The sequence below is a fragment of the Salminus brasiliensis genome, chromosome 9, assembly GCF_030463535.1.
Source record: "Salminus brasiliensis chromosome 9, fSalBra1.hap2, whole genome shotgun sequence".
NCBI lineage: Eukaryota > Metazoa > Chordata > Actinopteri > Characiformes > Bryconidae > Salminus > Salminus brasiliensis.
In genome coordinates, this window is record NC_132886.1 from 36,120,765 (window position 1) to 36,141,402 (window position 20,638).

Below are 20,638 nucleotides of genomic sequence, written 5' to 3' on the forward strand. Positions count from 1 at the left end.
AATGTGTAATTTGCATTACGAGAACGCTGGAAGACAGGTTCTATCAGATTGTTTTTCGAAGGCAAAGTGGCAACTTAATCTGGTGCTTTGCTCAAAATGGCAAATCCTCTTAAATGTGGATTACAATTCCAGCCATGATGCAAAGTGCATAGAAAAGGGATGTCACTGTCAAGGTCTACTGTAATAGGATTGCAAAAACAGACACCAAAACAATACAGGTGACCTTAAAAGGTAAACCTTCTAGACCTAATGGAGGATGATGAGCTTCTGCTAGCTGTTTAGCTATTACTTTAAATGCAAAGATAGAAAACACCCCTCAAAAACAATGTCATCCAATTGGATATGTACATTTTAAAGCTGAAAGTTTGAGCGTGGGAGAATGGAACCCAAGTTTAGGTATAATCTAGTTTGAACAAGATCTTCTAAAGGTTTGTACAGGTTCTTCACACTTGCATCTCCTCTACAAACAGCAGAGGCCTTCAAAGCTACTTCTTAAATCCAGTTTCTGTTCCTGGACTTTTAGGATTCTTAGTAGGTGCAATACTGCTCGGCCAATCAATTACAATCAGCCGTTCCTTTAATTTCCCGTGATTTCAAAGTCCAGATTTGATGGCTTGGTTTCTTTGGCATCTTCATTGCACCTTTATTTTAAAGTGTGTATAAGTGTAGTGGTTTGAATTAGATGAGATTTTCAAATTAAACACAAAACTGTCTTCACTGAGTAAATGAGCTGTTGAACTACTGCCATGTGGAGACCGAGAGATGGATAGATTGATCACTAGTTCTCACCCCTGGTCCTGGTGGCCAACTGCCCTGTACTTTTCAGCTGACTCCAACTATCCAGCTCATTAACAGCCCATTACTGAGTTAGGATGGGTGTGTTGCAGCAGGAAAAGCACACCTGTGCAGGGCAGTAGGCCTCCAGTGAGGACAGACAATCACTTTACCCCAAGTTGTGTCCCAGTCACCCCCATAATACTCTTAAAATGATGCCAGGGTTAATATTTATAATTTGACACTGCCATCTAGTGTCATGGCAATACCACTGCACTCTAAGAAAGCAATGCATGCAGGGATGGGGAAGAATTTATTTATCAGAAACTAATGAGGACAACTGTGGACAAAGAAAACACACCTGGAGATGTAAACATAAATAGCATGCAATATTCCATCCCACAGCCCATCCATATGTACCTTCCCTTCACTTACCATGAGCCCCCCCCCCCGTATAAACCAAAATGTATTAACAGAACGTAAGGACACCCATGGGAGAACCACAGTACCATAACTAAGTCATAAGACTGTCATTTTTTCTTTTTTTTTTTTTTTAAAGTAGAACCGTCTCATGCGATTTCAGGTGCTTCCTCAAGCTATCCCTTCTCGTAAACCGTCTCCCGCATTCCTGGCAGTGGTGCGGCCTACGATCAGCATGGAGCTTCTGATGCCGGTGGAGGTTCGTCTTCTGTCTGAAGGTCTCTCCGCACTGCAAGCACTCGTACTTCCTCAGTCCCGAATGTTTCAGCTGATGCGTCTCCAGTTTCTCAGGAGTGTTAAAGCTCTCCTCGCATTGCGAGCAGGCGTACGGGGTCTTCGTAGTGTGGGCCACCTGCTGGTGTTTGAGCAGGTACGACTTACTGCTGTAACTGTTGTCGCAATGGACGCAAGGGTACATGGTCTTCGACGCATGACTCTCCACGTGTCTCCGGTAACTGCTGGAGGAGCTCAGGCTCTTCCCACACTCCGGGCAGTCGTAGACTTTGGCACCTGAATGAATCTCCTGGTGCTTCCTGAAGGTGTCCCGGCGGGTGAAGATCTTCCTGCAGGTCTCGCACTTGAACCGTGGCTTGGTCAAATGGGTCAGTCGGTGGGACTTCAGGGTACTGACTGTGTTGAACCCCCTGCCGCACTCCGAGCAACGGTGGAGTCTCTCATTTCTGTGCACTGCCTCATGGCACTTCAGGTGCGAATGAGCGGCAAAGGATTTACCGCACTCCTGGCAGTGGTAAGGTTTCTCCTTTGTGTGCGTCCTCTGGTGTACAATCAGGGAGGGCTTGTGGGCGAAGGTCTTCTGGCACTGAGAGCACTTGTAGTCCCTCTGCTTGGTGTGGACACGCCGGTGTTTCGCCAGGTCACCCGCCGTTACGAAGCTCTTCTCACACTGGCTGCAGCTATGGGGTTTCTCACCCGTATGAGTGCGCTCGTGACTTTTGAGGCTGCTGGCATACTTGAAGGATTTGCTGCAATGCGAGCACTGATATGGCGCGTCGGGTGAGTGGATCCTCATGTGCGAGTGGAGATGGGAGAGCCGCCGGAAGCTGCTCTCGCAGTGCAGGCAGTTGTAGGGGCGCAGGTCCTGGTGAATGAGCTGGTGCATGTTAAGTCCTTGCCTCCTCAGGAAGGCTTTCCCGCAGGTCACGCAACTGTAGGGCAACTGCCCCGCATGCCTGCGCAAATGAACAACCAGTTGATCCTTCCGACTGAACTTCCTGTCGCACTGAGGGCAAGGAAACGGCTTCTCGCCCGTGTGCGTTAACCTGTGGACCCTCCAGGTGGCCGCCGTGACGAAGACCTTTCCGCAGTGTTCACATTGGTGCGGCTTAACGTCCACATGCCGCTGCAGGTGCACCTTCAGCGTGTAACTCCGAGTAAAGCTTTTCCCGCATTGGGTACAGGTGAAGGGCTTCTCCCCAGTGTGGCTCCTTTCATGAGACTGCAGACCACTCTTCCTGATGAACCTTCTCTCGCAGTACGAGCAGGGGAACACGTTCTCGTCCTTATGCAGCCGCAAATGCAGAGAGAGCTCATGCCTGCTGGTATAGCTCTTTTCACAGGTAGGGCACTGATGTGGCCGACTCAGCGAGTGGGATTTCTGGTGGACTTTAAGAGACGATAGGCTGTTGAAACTCTTGCCGCAGTCCGTGCACAGGTTGGACCTCAAACCCATTATAGGAGAACGGGCAGTCGGAGAGGGATGTGCTTTTAGACTCGCTGCAGATGGGCTCGATGTCTGCTCGTCGGCAGAATCCGCTTTCTGTTTATGGGTATACATTTTAATGTCTTCATCGTTTGGGCTAAAAATAAAATAAAAAAAATAAAAAAGTGTGGGAATACATGGTAGGGTTAAAGGACATGTGTAGACTGTATTTTATATAGTTATACACAATAAAGGATGCAGAGCACACAGACCAAACTGGGACAAGCATGCAAATAAAGACTCAGAACTGGACTGGGATTAAAATTGACGATACCCGATCCATTAAAAGACATGCCTAACTGATCTGATCCAAATATGTTGAAACATTTCAACTGAAGAAGATAAATATATAATAAAAAAATACTTACGTGTTTCTTCTGGACTGCTTAATCTAAGAACATGGACAGAGATATTACAAGTCACAGCAGCTGAGGGTTCATTTTAACGCAGTTATTCTGATGACCAGTTTTACCAATGAACTTTACCATCAAATGAGTGACCTCCTCTGCTTTAAGCCCACAGGTGGTGGCTTCTTCCAAGCTGAAGGTAGCTGAGATTTCCCGATCCTCTGGTTCATATTTCAACTCCATCCACATCTGCTTTGCAGGACTACCCTTCACCCGTGCAGTTGAGATCGCAGTGCCTGATGCTCGAAGCCCAATATGTTCATGTACCTGGCAGGTATAGAACACAGCAGCTTAAGTGAGGGGACGACTGGTGACGGGCTTATTGGTTAAACCAGGGGTTTCCCCCTTATTATCGCATTCACTCATCTAGCACACCTGCATCAACTCCTTAACCAATCATTTAGCTCCTCCCCTAGAACCTCTGAGTTAGCAAGATAACATCCATGCTGAAAACAAACAAAAAAAGCATGTCCAGCTCAAGCTTACCAGCATAGGGTATATATTTTTGTTGTAAGGGGGTTGATGGTTTAGCTGGTGTACCAGTCAGCCTGATAGAGCTAGTTAACCCGTGTGACCAAAGTGATTGACCACCTTGACCATGCTGCTCATCAGGATTTTCCCAAACTAGTCAACCAGCATGGTAAAGCTGGTCATGCTGATGGACCAGCTAGTCTAGTGAATCTCAAATGAACACACAATCTACGCCGATCAATAGCCAAGCTGGTTAACGACCTCATATTTTCACCTGAATTTACCAGCTTGGACCATCTGCAACCAGCTTGGTCAACCAGGGATCTACCCAAAGTCCAGGACTGTGCAATAAGAACCTTCCTCAGCTCATCCTATTGGACAGTCCTAACTTTGGGCATGGGTTATTTGGCTAACTGAGGAACCACTGTGCAACACCCCTCAGGAAAGGTTTAGAATTCGCTGGGTGAATTGATCACTTACTGATCACTTATTGACACCTATTGATCTATAACCAAAAAAACAAAAAAGAAGCAAACCACAGCCTTAGCTTAAGGATATTATTGCCTTAAGCAAAATGACAACAATTAATAGGCTGAATATCCTCCAGTGTGCAGGACAGCCAATCAGGAGAGGGATCATTTACATAACCCTGTTAAAGACACTGCAACAAAGAAGCCTGGTCGAAATGGTCACGTGACAATGAAGGTGTTCAGTGGTCCACATGCACTCACCCCTTTTGCTGTCGTCCTTCCTTCAGCCAGACTCCTGAGGCCACGCCCCCCACCCCCAGGTAACTCTGCGAGCACCTTCTGCACAATCTGTCGCTGCAACCTAACCTCACAGAGTCCCCAGCAGGAGGAGGAGGCTCTCTTTTCTGGTCAGTCATGTTTATTCCACCAGCAGGACGCGGTCAGTTATTGGGCAGGGGCAGTGTAGTGAAGTAATCCCTGTCTGCTCTGGAGCTAAGCGAGGAAGCTGCACGGGTTCTCTACCTCCGGGCTTTTGTGGTTGGCCAGCGGTGAGACTTGGCACCACCTACTGGAGAGGATGCTAAGTGCAGGCAGGTCTCAGCACTGTGGAAAGCCCAAGTTCTGCGAGCTGACCTTTCCCTCCCCGTGAACCTGCGCTGCTTCCATAGCTTTTAGTAGATGGAATATCTAGCTTCAGAGAGGAAGGGAAAAACCCCGTAACCTTCAGTGGAAGCATATTTTATGCCAAATGATTTTAAAGCATTTCTATTGGTTCATTGATTGTGACCCTTTGATACAATGTAAAGAGCATCTTCTAGATTCACATGGTCAAAAATGGAAAAATGGTATGTTAGAAAAAAAAATGTAAAAAATCTTAAAAGTAAATCTTGAGGTAAAAATAATATATACAACAAATATGAAAACAAAAAAAGTAACATAAAAAAGCTAATATTTACTTTAAATTAAGTAAAAAGTAAAAAAAAAATGTAAAAGATCTAAAAAAACAGAAAAAGTAAAGTAAATCTTAAGGTAAAAAGAGAAAATAGTAAAAAATCTCAAAAAAAACAATCTTAAAATTTACATGAGTAAAAAAATTAAAAACATTTTTAAAATAAAAAAAGTTTTAAAGTACACTTTTAACGTAAAAAATAATAAAGAAAGAAAATTAAAGTAAAGTAAAAAAAAATCTTTAAAATATACTTTTAAGTAAAAAGCTTTATACTTTATTATATAAATAAAAAAGATAAAGTAAAAAATCCAACAGCAACAATATACAAAAACCATGCATCTCTATTCTTGCCGTTTTTACATTTTTGGCATGATGTGAATCTGGCAGATGTTCTTTTAAATTGTGTCCAAATTTCATATTGAATGGGCCAATAAAAATGCTCCAAAATGTATTGGAATTTAATATTTTTACATTGACATCCATTGAAAGTTAAGGAGATGTTTTACTTCCAAAAATAGTGTTAGTGTTCGGTAAAACCAGAGGGTATACCACAGAACAGGATTTCTCAGCTAGATAACGTCAGCAGTACGCTTACTTTAACTCTTAACTTTGGGCTTAATCCCCCAGGTCTGTTTAGTTATTTAACTCCCACAGTGTTATTTATGTGCATCTATCTGGGCAGTGGTGTACTTTAGATCTCCAGTAGTGTAAACCTCTTACACTGAAGAGGAGTGAGCGGAGTCTGCAGCAGTGTACGTTTTTACACTCGTGGTGTTTAGTGTTGGTTTAATAACACACTAATGGTGGTTCCCATACAAACACTTCAAAAGTGTTCACTTGAACTCTTTTGGACTTCAGATTTGCAGCGTACTTTAAGTCTTCTACTTTTCTAGTTGTTTTGTGTGATAATATTTTTGTCACATATTAAAACTATATTAAGCCAACTTATCTGAAATTGGCCATTTTCAAATATGGCCATATGTCATGTTAGGACCCTGTGTGTCGCCTCTGCTGGTTGTTAGTGGGATGAATGGGTGACTAGCAGGCGGGAGGTGCAGTGATTTAGGGGATGCACCTGGGGGTAATTGGGACATGCAGGTGTATAAAGGAGATTGGGCAGTGTTGTGATCCATGGTAAACTCTCTGAAGAAACGTTAGATCTTTGCTCTCCGGGTGTAGCTTGGAGTGTTGCAATATTGACCATCTGACCACCTTAAATTTTAATCTTAGATTCATGACCCTGTACGTTTTCAAAACTGTGGTACTTCAGACAACAATAAGAAATTTGACCTTGGGCCAAGATTTTTAATATATTCTATGATCCAAATCATCATCTTCACACAGTTGCCCATTAATATTATCATCCAGACAGTAAAGACACCAAGACTTCTTTGCACTGCACAAAAGTTTATTTAACTGAAAGGTCCACACAGATCCCAGAATGATAGAATCCCAAATCAGCCTCATATGGGGGAGGTATATGGGGGGGTTGGGGGGTGGAAAAACAGAGCGCATCTCCAGAACTGTAGGAGATGAACAAGGATTATATATATATATATATAATAATCTACCTGATTTCAACCAAAGCAAACATTAGAAGCTGAATTAGTGTTTCACACCTTTTAAAAAAACAAAAAAAAACCAAACATCTTTCTTCGGCTCTCACAGTGGGTACAGCAGATACCCACTGAAGGTGTTGTGGTTGTTATGGTTGTCAAAGGCACTCGAGTTCTCCCTGATGATCATGTAGACCTCGTCTCCCGTGTTCAGCTGAAGCGTGACCGCGTTGGAAACGGTCACAAACTGACCTCCCCTGGCATTACTGAAGAGCATGGTCACCTGTCCCCCATTCTTATACAGAGCCTGGCACAGGTTTGACGTGGCCCACGTGGATCCAGAGAAACTGAAGTAGTACAGCCCTGAAACCGGGGCCTTAAATATACCTGTGGGGAGGAAGGAAGGAAGGAAGGCATTGAGGTAAAATCATGTATGCAGAACGTTTCTATGTCCACCCGTCACGGGGAGAACATCTTTTCATCCGATTCAGTCTTGGTCAGAGTCATGGTGGGTCCAGAACCTACCCAAGAACAAGCCCAGTCTGGGCACCAGTCTATCGCAGGCTACCTCAAATGCTAATATCTAGGGAGGTCATTTGGCATAAGCAGTGCTCCAACACTGTGTTTTTGGAAGATGGGATGAAGGTGGAATACCCAGAGGACACCCACACGTGCACAAGGAACCTACAACAACTCCGGGCCTCCAAGCTGTGATTGACCACTGGGGTCATTCAAATGTGCAGTTTCAATCAGTTATGCTGTTTAGGGTCGGATAAACAGATCTCGTCCTTGTAGTGGACTGAAGCCAACAGCAACATGAATAGCAATAAACAATGACCCTGCTGGAAAAAAGCCAGCTCAAACTGGTCAAGCTGGGTGGCTAATTTAGCTCTTGATCAACATGGGGTATGTTTTAGTTTGAGACTGATGGTTTAGCTGGTCCACCAGCATGACCAACATGACTAAGCTGGTTGACCACCATGATTGGCATGACCACCATGACCAAAATCAAAAGCAACTAGTCAAGCAGGCCGACATTCTCATTAGAAAACCAAAACAGACCTGTCTGAGGATTGTAGGCATTGCCGACGTTGGTGATGACCTTCTTGTAGACCAGTGTAGACAGAGTGCTGGAGACATCCAGGCTTCGGTCAAGGAAAGCTGTGAAACCAACTTTGGGTGGGTTTGCGATGGTTATTCCTGAAAGTAAAGAAGATTACACACACTGTGCATGAAGACAAAACACTTTTTAGGAAGCTCTGACCCGCTCTGACCCGCCCTGCCCATTCTTTGGTACCTTGACCCAGTTCCTGGCTCCAGCAGACGCAAGCCACGAGAAGAAGGAGATGTCTCGCCATTTCTGAAGATGCTTTGAGCGGTGGGATTACCTCAGATTTCTGTTCTGCTTTTATACACCCTCCAGAAGCCCACATTGCATCAGACATGATCGCATACATAAAGGGTTTTCTGTCTTTCGGGTCAGGACATCCGTGTTACGCTCCTGAACATGACACCAGTATTCTTATTCCTAGCTGACAGATTCTTATCTTATGCAAATGTGCTCCAGGGAGGAGGGGAACTATAGTTTTGTGTGTAAGTGTGTATAATAAATAATAAAATAAATAATAATTATTATTATAATAAAAAATACATTATATGCAAAAGTTTGGGCACCCCTGGTGGAAAAGTCTCTGTTCCACTTGAGAGAAAATATGGCCCTTTCTAACATTACTTTCATGTGATTTCAACTTATTAAATGGTTATCTTAATCCTTTGTCTCACCTTTTGTTACCCTTCGTCTGCCGGTCTAAAGTGGTCACTCTCTCTCTTCGTATATGATAATTCGAATAACCCTCAAAGGTGACAACAATCAAGTGGTCATACCGATGACCTTTGATGTGTGATGACCATCAACCCCCCTCAACTTCACCCACCTCCTACCCCTCTTGAAAGTGATCTATCACCCCCTACTGTTGATACCAGGTGACCTGTCCTGTCCTTCATCCCCCTCCTACCCCTCCTTAAACTCCTCTTCATCAACCTTTCCCCTCCCACAATTTCCAATGTATATAAGGCCCTCTCAAAATACCCCTAATCAGACTGGGTTGACCGTGACCGATCGAGTTGTACATCTCTGTGTGTATCAATAAACTCATCAACACTGAAGATCCAGTCTCCTGACTCCTGAATCTCCCTCCTGTATGCCGGATTTCTAACACACTGAACAGTTCAGCGAGGAACATTTTTGGCTTGATTTTCAACAGGCATAAAGTTATAGAAACATTATTTTTAGATCTTTTACAGTTTCACAAAGCAAAAATCTGGGCACCCTGCTTTTTTACCCATGATCAGTTCTTGGTAAAAGTCCTTTGGCGAGCATCACAGCTTGTAAACGCTGTCTTTCTGTTCTTGTTTGAGGGATCTTCAACCATTCTTTCTGCAAAAGGCCTCTAGTTCTTTAAGATTTGAGGTGTCTCGCTGCACTTCCCTTTTTGAGCTCTATGCATAGATTTTCTATGATGTTTAGGTCAGGGGACTGTGAGGACCATGGCAAAACATTTAGCTTGTGCCCCCATGAGCTAGTCTATTGTGGATTTTGAGATGTGTTTAGGACAGTGCTGGAAGTGGCCGGTACTCCTATGTGCCCTTTCCATATCAGGTTCTGGCTGCTTTATAATGACCCTAAATATGCTTTGACTATACATATGCTTCACAAATGAGATTTCACATCAATTTCACATCAGTATTTGCTTCCCTGGAAGTAGCTAGCTGACTTGTCTCAGAAGGCAGTGTAGTGAGGAAGGTCTCTGCAACTGAATCATGAAGGCAACAGTTCGTTCTGACGTTGCCAAGACATCGACAGAAGTTCTGACCCAGCCGACTGGGTATAACAATTTGTCTCTTCTAAGAGTGGATTAGATTCTTATGCAGTACCCAGATAATCAATGTCATTCTTCACCTTTAATATTTCCTGACCAGGAGGTATTCCTGCCTTGCTCCCAATGAAGCCAGCAAAGTGAGTTCGTGCTAGGTGAGAACTAGGCTAAAAACTAACCCTACTAGCCCCTACTTCAAACCCCTTCGCTTACGACACGGCATTCTGACTGGCCGCTGTCCGGTAAGACAGTGCTTCCAACTATACTGTGAGCCGCTGCAGTGACGTAAACCACAGCAGCCTATTATATTCTTAGGCAACATACCAGGGTTGTAGGGTAAGAAAGCTTGTAAAATACATTCTAGGCATTTTCACAAAGTCACACAAAGAAGAATCTTTGAAACCGATATTTATTATGAGTGATCGGATTAACATTGTTAGACAAACATGAATGTAAATATACACTTTAATGAAATAACCAAAGAAAGGAAGAAAAAAATAAGAGGGGAGGGCGTGAAAGTCCTGCATGAAGTACAAAATTTAAACTTGACACAACAAATAATTCTCTCTCTCTATCCACTGCCCTGAGGACAGCCATATTCTCATCTCAGTCCTCATTAGATATACATCCCTGTTCCTGCTGGAGGAGCTGCATGACAAACGACATGAACGAGTACAAAAGGGCTTGGTCTCTTAAATAAAACTCAATGCTTCAGTATTTGGAGTTTAATCGTCTAAGAAGTCATCGTCCAGGTTGACGTCTGTGGTGTCGATGTCGTCCAGCTCCATGTTGTCCAGATCATCTTCCAGTTCCTCCAGAGTCTACAGGCAAAGCCAAGGCAGTGTAAGACAAACCTTATCTGAACGGTGGTGTACATTAATTCATTAATCAATACATTTCTCTCGCTACTGCACCTTATCTTTCAGATCAGCGTCTTCTGCAGTGTCCACCTTCTGCTCCTTAGCAGGTTCAGGCTGTGGGGGAGCTAGACTGGCTACTGCAGAGGCTACAGGAGCGGAAACAGCAGCAATGACTGAGGCAAACACACCTGCTTCTACTGGAGCCTCCTCAGAGTCGTCATCCTGCTGAGAGAGCGCATACACAATTAGTTAGTATCTTTTCGTCTAGGGGCATAAAACAAACAGCTATGGACAGGTCTTCCAGGGCTGAAGTGTCTTTAGTGCAGCATGTGTGTTTACTATTCACGGTGTTCAATAACAGGTTGTCGTTTCTCGGCATAATATGTAAACCTAGGGTAAAGGATGTACCTGTGTAGGTGTGGGGAAAACACCTTTGGGCTCATAGCCGCTGGCTTCCTCCAACACATTGCGCTCCTCGTTAGGCTGGAAAGACACAGAGCCAAACGGACAGTAATGAACACCACGATCGCTGTACACACAATTGTCAACATTCTACATGATCTTTGACTGGTCCTTCAAAAACTCTGCTGTGTACTGGATTTCAATAAAAACAAGCTAAAGTAATTGGGCTTGGGGAAAAGAAGGTGATGTATGGAGAGGGTCAAGCGTTAATATTGTCTCACCGTGACCAGCGGGTAGTCGGTAGCCGGTCTAGTCTTGCCCAGGCAGGTCTCACGGAGAAACTGCTCAGCCACAAAAGCCTCCTTTAGGCCAGGGAACAAGTTCTCATACTCAGTGGGGTCGGCCAGAGACTCTGCTGCCTTTTGGTTTACTTTAGACAGGTTCTCTCGCCACAGCTTTACCACTCTGTTTGTAGCAAACACACACTGTTACTTAAATACACAGATATTCAAAACTCACTTCAGTATCTGCTTCCTTAATCAGGTGTTGAACGGAATTCTATAGATCTCAGTAAAACAGCCACACACAGATACTGGATTACTAAGTATACTAAGTACGGTGTACACATGGTATGTCTCCTCTGAGCCACGTCTAACCGTTTCTGTGACTGACCTGGATACTTGGCTTGGTAGGTACGTGCGAGCCAAGAAGGCAGCCTCGGGCAGCCGATTGGTCCGGATCAGGAGTTCCAGACACTGGTCCAATCTGAGGTCAAAAATGGTAACAAATATTAAACAAACGCTAATCTTTGTAAATATAAAATGTAAGCAAGTTCTAATTTGTGAACGTACTGATTTAGAAATATTAATTAATATTTAGTATTAAGCACTGAATTAATGAACAATACCTTTTTTCTTTACATTACAAATTACCTTTACTCTCGACTAAACGTTGGGCTTATCTGCTACCCACCCTCACACTACTCCTTTCTACCTACCCACTATACTGAAGTGTAAAAGGACTTTTTGCTGCTATTATTATTATTATTATTATAATTGATAATAATAATAATAATAATAATAATAATAATAATAACCTTGATCATTACTTTGATTATTCTTCCCATCTCTAGGATATTACTTTATCAAAAACTATATTTCTGTTGTTTCCTGTAGTACCAAGGGATGCACTTCTATTAGTAATCAATAACGGAAAATAAATGAAGGGCTAAAATGATGGAGAAACCATAACCATATACTCACTTTCCCTGCAGGAAGTAGGTCATGAAGGCCACGTTGTTTTTCCCGTCACGCTCGGCACCTTCGGCCAGTTTGCTCACCATAGCAGCGTTTCCGGAGGCGGTGGCCAGCAGTAGCAAGCCACCATAGTCCTGGGCATGATGAAGGCACTCCTGGGCCAGCCCAAACTGGCACTTACTGATAGCCAGCTCAGCCAACTGCTTCCATTTCTGCTCAGACTAGAGAGGAAGAAGCAAAACATGAATCTCAAGAGTCATTACTGTCAGTACTGACAGCTAGGACACAATTTCACTTGGAGTGACTCATTAACCACGCAACCCTGAAGCTACTTCACTGCTTGGCTCAAGGGCAGACTGGCACCATCCAGAAGCTGGGAGCCATAACCAAGTTTCTGAACTGGAGAGCGAATATTACCCGAAGCAGCATTCGAGTAAATTAATCAGATGATCAATTTGATTGTGTGATGCTCATTTCTCATTTACATATTTCTGCTAGATGACCAAAATCTTACCTCTGCTTCTACTGCTAACTGGTAGGCGATCTTCAGTTCTCCTAACTGCAGAGCAAGCTCAAATCTGTGCTCTGGGTCAGTGGATACAGCCAGTGCTTGCTGCTTGAAGCCCTGTAGACACATGATCCCACAGAAGACATTATTTTAATCTTTTAATAATTGACAAGAAAAAGTAAAATAAATAAATAAATAAAAAAGCAAAATATGTGATTCCAAACTTTTGAATGGTAGTTCCTTCACAAATACAACATTGTACCTGTTTCTCCAAAAAGTGGGCCACCCTGGTCCTCTGCTCTTTCGGAATGGTGGGAAGAACTTTGTCGGCCATTCCAAAATCTCGCCGCATCACCGCTGTCTGGTACTCCAGAACAGACACCAGCAGAGAGTAGCTAACAATGTTCAGCTCCTTGTCTCCCAGGTACAGTCGGTCATCTTTAGGGATGTAGCCCAGCAGGTACATGGTTCTGAGGAGATAAAGAGAGAGAAATTAATAAAATGTTATGACAAAAAAACTGTCTTTTAACTAGATGCTCAGTGCAGCACATTTTGAACAGAAAGGTTTCTGATGCATTAAAATATCAACTGTACTAGTGTTTTTTCTCTGTGCCAAAATATTGTGAATCATGACTATATCTTTATGTATGATATAACACGTCATTTTGCCCACCCCTACTTCCCAATAAGGCTGTATACTTGGTCTTACTAAATGAGAAATTTCCTTTCGTTTTTTGGTATTCGTGAGTAAATAGCGAAGCACTTTTGTAAGTTGCTGTGGATAGGAGTGTCTGCTAAATGCCTTACATGTAAATGTCCTGAACCCTTACGCAGGCTCACATAAATAACAAACATCCCCAACAGCTCTAAGTTACAAACCAACTGTTTCCAGCCTGTAGATGACTTATTACTACATATTTTAGTGAGGGATTTTTCCATAAAATTGTCCAGTGAGCTTGGACCATTAAAATAGTGAGCAGCTGAGTGAATGAAAGCACACATGCACTGTGTTGAGGACAGTGCAAGGACAGTCACCAACTATGGTGGGTGGATGCTGTGTTTAACACCACTCAGCCAAAATGCTGAACAAGCAGCTGATTTGTGCATAAAATGTACACGATTATTAGCATACTGCACTAATTAACACCTCCATTTGGGAGAACTATGTTGGCATGTCTCCAGTCTGAAATACAGTGAATAGAGAACATTAAATGTTACTATAAAACCTTGCTAAAGAGCAGTCACAGTTCCCATACATTTAAAAACCTATGGCCAAACTGGATTTTATTTTTATATTAACTGCCAACGATTTAATGTACTTCTGTGCATTTGGCACTTCCAAATAACTTAGTGTGCAATAAATGGGCTGAAATATGCTAGAAAACGACTGCAGTAGTAGCTTGTAGGGAAATTCTAATACATTTATTTTAAAAGCCCAAATTCCCAAATATTTAAAATAAAACAGATAAACACTAGGTCTTCTGTACCTGTCCAGGTGGGCGATGGTGACAATCTCTCCTCCTACAAAGTAGTTGAGCCTGTTGACAGAGCTAGTGTAGATGAAGCAGTCCCCCACCCACAGGCCTGTCTTTACAATCTCCTGTATCTCTCCTTGGACCTGAAAACACACAGTCACTTGGTTAATGATGGTGCTTTATGGGTCACACATACACAACATTCTTACAAGCCCAGTTTAGGTTTTAAAATAAAATGAAACCCTCTTCTCTAACCTCAAAAGCATCCTCAATACCATCTTCAGTGACTCCCTCATTAGACTCTTGCGATGCGGCCACTTTGTCAGCCAGATAGCGCAGGATGAAGAAGGACTCCTCAGTGGCGATACACACCAGCTCTCCAGAGTCTGACCAGAAGATCTGCAAACGCAGAGTACAGTCAAATCAAACATGTTTGAACACTTCACACACAACAACTAGCCATGATTAAAAGCTAGATTAGTTTTATGAGGTCCAGCAAAACGTACATGCTTGGGCTGAATCTCGATGCGCCGAATCAGTTCTGTGTTCTCCCAGTCATAGAAGGCCAAACCGTTAACAGACCTGACACCCAACAGGAAACCACCATAGATACCTAAACAAAAAAAAAAAAAATTCTGGATTGTAATTTGCACAAAATTTCTCCTCACCTTAAGCATTGATTTACAATGAGACACTATAAAAGAGAGAAAACGCCATTACCCTCAGCTCCAAAGTCTGGCCTGAAAGACTTCTTCTCCTTGAAGTTCTTGAAGATTTTCACGACACTGTTGCTTTCTCTAATTGCATACCTGCATATCAGAATAACAAACATCTGCTTATTCATTGAACACTTAAACAATGTGACCTGAAAAGTCAATCAGGAACAGCTGTGAACCACTGCTATACTAGAACCAATTCTAACAGAAAGCATCATACATGTTAGACAGATAAAGTCTTTGGACACTTGTCCTTTAGAAATTTAGTTTTAATTTAGAGTACTTCTGCGGTTGCAGAGATTACTGGTTGGGGCTCATAAAGCAGGAAAGCACTTACTCAGAGGAGTCATGGGCCCAGACAAACTCCTGAGCTGAGCCGAAGCTTTTGTTCCTCAGAGCCATGGCTGTGTAGATGATGTACTCTCCATCTCCACACACCACCACAAACCTAGTGAAAGAGTCAAGTGGGATATAAAAAGTAGTTAGCCATGAATACAAACAATTTTCAATTAAAATAGCAAATACCCAATCCACAGGATCACTCCATTTTTACTTTTATCTCTTATCATTAGTTATAATTACACCTTTACTACTTTGCGGTGTAAAACAAATGCGTCAGCCTTTTTTTCCCACTAATCAAATTTATCTTCATGACGGTATTAGTTGAAAAGTTTAACAGTATTGAAAAACAGAGTAGGTTTGAATGACAATGTTTAATAATTTGCCTCAAATACAAATTCCCACAAATTACTAGGTGTTGCAGTATCAATATGGTTGACTATTTTGTGTGAACTAACCTTCCGTTAGGGTTGTGCTGAATAGTCTGTGGGTAGATCTCACAGCTGCCCATGTCTTTTACTGCCAGAGGCAGCCTCTCTCCATCTTTAATCTCAGCATCCCCCATTGCCTTCAGGTTAGCCTGCTGGACCTCGGAGTGCTTAGCCCAGATAATCTTCCCATTGGTATCCATGGACATGGCCGGCTCCTCGCGACCAAGCTAAAGTAGAAACACAGAAATCAGTACACAGTTCTCACAAGCTGGCCCAACAGTAATGAGTCACAGCATGTGATAAATTGAATAATTAAAGTAAAATGTATTGTAAATATTACCTTGATTATAATGCTGCCCTCATCATATCCCAGTGCCACATTGTTGGAGCCACGCAGGCCACACACACACCACACCCGCTCCATGCCATAGTTTAGTGTGCTCTCCAGTCGGTAGGTGCTGGAGTGCCAGATTCGTACTGTGCCTAAGTGCGAGTAAGGAACGAAAGTATGACTTGAAAATGCTGCCCGCTACCGCATCTCCTTAACTGATACTTCAGAGCCTTAACCAGCTGCCAACAACATCTAAATCCCTTTTGGACACACTCAACTCACCATCCTCAGATCCTGTGACAATGATGGGCAGCTCTGGGTGGAAGCTCACACAGGACACATTCTGTGCATGGCCCTCAAGAGTCTGCACACACGTCTTATTCTGAGGAGACATGAGAGGGTTTTTCTTTCACTTTTTTGTTTTGTTTCATTCTAAGAATATTTGAAAATTTTACCAACAAATTTAAACTTGACAAATATTGTCATTATATTACGGTTTGCAAAAAATAAAATTAAAAGGTATCTAGGTCAAGTTGACTGATTAGTCTGGCAAAGCACACATGTCGTACTCAAAAGCACCTCTCCCTCCATTTTTGGATTGGTTTGTTCTGTAAATTATGTTAACTTATCCTGCTTATTTCGTTTATAAAACAAGGTAAGGGCCTTCAGGAAAACCGAGAGGTTCATACCTGATAGTCCCAAATCTTCACCAGCCTGTCATCAGCTCCTGAAATGAGATAAGGCTTATCTCCTCCACTGTAATAATCAATGCAGTTCACCCCTTTCTCATGACCCTCCAAAGTGAAGTTAGGAGACGAGGAGCCCAGCTGCCAGACCTACAAAAGCACAAAGAATTAAAAGATTAAAAGTGACTCACATTATCAGAATAATCAACCTACCCTCTCTTCAGCTGTCTCCTACTTAATTTCCTACATGTAATGGATATTATACGCATATGCACATTGGTCACATACCTTGATGGTTCTGTCCAGAGACGCACTGGCAAACTGGTTGTTGTCTTTGGGATTGATGACAATCTGCATGACGTAGTGTGTGTGGCCCTCAAACACCTGGCTGCATGACCACTTCTTCTCCCAGTCCCACAGCTTAATCAGCATGTCGTCTAAACACACACACAGTCAAAGTTCTCTCATACCAATCTCCCATACAATTCACCTATAACCCACCCACTGATATCCATCACATCCATCCTTCAGGAGGTCTGCACATACAGAACATTCTGAAAGAGAACCTGTACGTACCACTGCTAGTAAGGATGTAGGGCTGGGTGGGGTGCACAGCAATGCAGCGGATGTAATCCGAATGGGCCTCAAACATGTGGACACGCTCGAGCGTGTTGTAGTTAAAAACACGAATCTGCATATCATCCTAAAAGACAAAGGGCAGATTATTAGGCAGGTCTAATCAGGTCCAAGCTGTATAAGTTCCAAGCATAATATGCGACATTGCTATGGATGATACATATATTAAACTTATTATTATAACAACTAATAGAGTTATTACTTACTGCTCCAGTGATGACCCAGTTTTTCCTGGCAACAAACTTTGAGGCTCGTACCGGCAGGTCACATACTTCGAACGTCTTTACCAAGGTCTACGTAATGATCAGAGAAAACACTTTACGTTATTGAACAACATTCAATTTGTACAATTTTCTTCGCTAAATTACTACAGTCACTCCTGAGGAACATACAGTGTACCGCCACTCACTTGTGTTTCATGGTTCCAGACGCAGACGCTGCCGTTGTACAGGCTAGCCAGCATCCATGGCTCGGTGGGATGAAGGTCCACACTTTTAACACGGTCGGACCGAGCCGTGAGTTTGCGCTTAATGTCCAGCCTCAGAGGCTACAGGGGAAAAGATTGAAACAGTTCATGTACCTTCACCCATCGTGATTCACTATATGCTTTTTTGAACATTAGTGCTTTTTTTTTTTTTTTTTTTTTTTTTTTTTACAAAGAGCTTAATCAGACCTGTTTAATTGGATAGAGTGCAGCAAACTGTGAAAAATGAAAGACTGCACAAAGTATATGGACAGCAGTGTTTTTTTTTTTTATCTGACACCATTAAGTGCTTTGTGTGCCTTAAATATTACATTAAAAGAGATCATATTTTACCATACTTTTATACCCTTTTTAGGACTATTTTTTATTCACAAACACATCTGTTGATGCAGACAAGTAAACATAGGTCTACTTTAATAAACTTGACAAGAACAAGAAGCCTCTTTTTTCAAACTGCCGCTCATAGAGCATGGCTAGGCAGACAAGACCATTTGAGGAAAGCTCCCAGGAACAGATACAACAGCTAACAGACGCCAGTGCTGACCAGCATCACACCAACCAAGGCCAAATGTGCTCTCTCTCTCTCTCTCTCTCTCTCTCTCTCTCTCAGACTCCGACTGCTGTTAATTGCAAGCAAGATGACAAGACTCGAACCAGCGATCCTCAGATCTCGGTGGCAGCTCCTTAGATCACGACACTTAAATTTTCCCCCAATCCACAATATACTGTAAAAAGCAAACCAAATCTACCAGCAGTGACCGATTTGAAGAATTTGCTATTGTAACACTATCCCACATTTCATACAGTGATTTTCATTCAAACTTTGCTGAACTCCATCCGACTAAACAGGACTAATAATAGCCTTAAAATATTATGTTTTTTTTTGCAGTGATTTGTGCTGAAAACGTCCACTTTCGTCTCATCTTTCTATACCCCATGTTCCCCTAAGCACTGTAAAACACCCCGGTGTTCTTGGGCAAGACAGGGTGCAATTTTTCTTTGCTTTTTTGGACAGCAGCCTTCAATGACCACCATTTTTGTTTAGTGTTTTTCTACTAATTAAAAAAATGAACAAATATCTTTGTAAATGATGAGATGGTCAGTAGTTGATCTCTACACAGTCCATCACAATGCAAAAGTCATATTGCACAACTCTCCACAGACATATTAACAGCTTAGAGTATATAATAGCTCAATTAAATATTGAGGATTACACTGTTATTATTTTATTATATTATTATGTCGAAAGGTGAAAGAAGGCAGCTAGATATAGCTACCAGTGGAGACGCAGGGTAAATGAACGTGGCTAGCGCTGCGTTATTACTACATTACTAGCTCCACGTCATTAACGTCATACCTTACTAGCCCTGCAAAGCCAGCTATCAAAGCTGGTTCAACAATTATGTCATTAATATACACTCAAGCTCATTTGTAATTCACTCAAATAGCCTTAGCTACATCTCAGATACAACCCATCAACATATATAGCTACACATCTGGCTCCAGCCAGCTAATAACTAGCTAGCTATCTAGCTAAAGTTACCCCAAGTTAGCTAGCTATAGCTAGCGCTAGTTAGCCAGGCGGCTAGCTAGCTAATTTGAAGCCTATGTAGCTAACCTAGCTAGCGAGCTCGTATTTATCGTATTTACACTATCTAACAGTTTAGGGCTGTCGTGAGAAAGTTAAAAGCGAAACGTCCATATTAGTGCAATATTATATAGCTAACATATAACAGATGTTAGCTAGCACTAGCTAGCTGGCTACCTTGCTCGGTGTCTATCTGTCTACCTGTCTATGTGGCCTTTAGCGCCGCTAGCTTAGCATCGCTAACTAACCCTAAACACCGGTTAAACCGGGGGGACGCGGCGGCTCGAGCGCTCTGACAGACACGGGACCCGCTGGGGTGGGGAGCCGCTGTAGTGGGGGCATTGCTGCACTCACCATGATGTCGGTTTTGGTGCTTTTTCGCTCTTTCTAATCGCAGGGCTGCTGCTGCTGTGTCCGCTCTGTGAAAGCTTTAGCTGGACACACATACACACACATAGACACTCACTTACACACACTCACACTCACACACACACACACACACATTCATCTGACGTGGAACTTCCTCAAACGTGTGGTGGGAACCGATGACGCGACATTGGGAAGACGGAGGAGTGTGTATTATTTACCGTCACATTTAATATAATAATCCACATTATTTATTTAAATATATAAAAATTCACATTCAGAGCTGCATCAAGAGCAGATCAATAAAAAAGCTGACTGATAATCCGTTAACTAACAAGCCTAGTGTTTTATATAGCTAATGCATTTGATCTATTTTAGCTTTTCGTTTTTTTGTGTTTATTTTTTTAAACGTGAAGCTTTATTTATTTATTTATTTATTTATTATGTAGTAAATCCATGTCCACAAAGTAATAATTGACTCCACAAATAAAATAAAAATTAAAAATTAAAAATTAAAATTTTAAATTTTAATGTTAAATTAAAACTCCACCCCAGGATTTTGTTTCAACTGCCTGGAAAGCTCTGCAGGCAAGTGGATTAAAATCCTGGAGGTGTATTTTTCCTTTCTGGGCCTGGATTTGCCACCACCGTTTATTCCACCACTGTTTCAGACTGGCCGTACGTCCAGGTACAGCTAAACGCATACAGAGGGTTGAACTCCGCGCAAGGACCAATCACAATCTTCATTTCAGCTGGGGGGCGGGGCAACAGAGTCAAAGGCAGTGGCAGGACCAATCAAATGAACGGTTCCGTTGGGGGCGGGGTATTTCACCCCTGGTCAAAATATCTGTTACTGT

At 42.6% G+C, this 20,638-nt stretch overlaps 2 protein-coding genes across 3 annotated transcripts; both read right to left on the bottom strand.

Annotated features, from left to right (window-relative positions):
- Positions 1-1,085: 1,085 nt before the first annotated feature.
- On the bottom strand, positions 1,086-8,185 carry LOC140562792 (uncharacterized). The gene is made up of 7 exons (XM_072688644.1): positions 8,125-8,185; positions 7,890-8,027; positions 6,960-7,214; positions 4,584-4,726; positions 3,460-3,648; positions 3,343-3,365; positions 1,086-3,071 (listed from the first exon to the last, which is right to left on the bottom strand). Exons 1-7 carry the CDS (start codon positions 8,183-8,185, stop codon positions 1,328-1,330), a joined length of 2,553 nt encoding a protein of 850 aa, XP_072544745.1. The 3' UTR covers positions 1,086-1,327.
- A 1,909-nt stretch (positions 8,186-10,094) lies between these two features.
- On the bottom strand, positions 10,095-19,899 carry copb2 (COPI coat complex subunit beta 2). Of its 2 annotated transcripts, none has more exons than XM_072686968.1 (22): positions 19,770-19,899; positions 17,753-17,890; positions 17,550-17,636; positions 17,284-17,410; positions 16,996-17,144; positions 16,711-16,857; positions 16,304-16,403; positions 16,031-16,173; positions 15,718-15,917; positions 15,258-15,368; positions 14,925-15,013; positions 14,711-14,817; positions 14,460-14,603; positions 14,217-14,347; positions 12,992-13,199; positions 12,736-12,846; positions 12,228-12,442; positions 11,638-11,730; positions 11,247-11,430; positions 10,972-11,046; positions 10,618-10,785; positions 10,095-10,524 (listed from the first exon to the last, which is right to left on the bottom strand). In XM_072686968.1, the coding sequence occupies exons 1-22, from the start codon at positions 19,770-19,772 to the stop codon at positions 10,429-10,431; spliced, it is 2,826 nt and encodes a 941-aa protein (XP_072543069.1). In that variant the 5' UTR covers positions 19,773-19,899; the 3' UTR covers positions 10,095-10,428. The 2 variants fall into 2 exon arrangements, with proteins under 2 accessions (XP_072543069.1, XP_072543068.1); XM_072686967.1 differs by having other exon boundaries at positions 10,618-10,788.
- Between the last annotated feature and the right edge of the window lie 739 nt (positions 19,900-20,638).

Bases quoted from the DNA above. Each gene is read 5' to 3' on its own strand.
- LOC140562792 (XM_072688644.1), bottom strand. From the start codon at position 8,185: ATGGCGAGACATCTCCTTCTTCTCGTGGCTTGCGTCTGCTGGAGCCAG. The intron at 8,028-8,124 runs GTACCAAAGAAT...CTTTACTTTCAG, and splicing joins GAGCCAGGAACTGGGTCAAG to GAATAACCATCGCAAACCCA. The intron at 4,727-6,959 runs GTGGGTATCTGC...ATGACTGACCAG, and splicing joins TAACAACCACAACACCTTCA to AAAAGAGAGCCTCCTCCTCC.
- copb2 (XM_072686967.1), bottom strand. The intron at 12,847-12,991 runs GTACAATGTTGT...ATGTGTCTACAG, and splicing joins CCCACTTTTTGGAGAAACAG to GGCTTCAAGCAGCAAGCACT. The intron at 10,789-10,971 runs GTACATCCTTTA...GCGCTCTCTCAG, and splicing joins TTTTCCCCACACCTACACAG to CAGGATGACGACTCTGAGGA.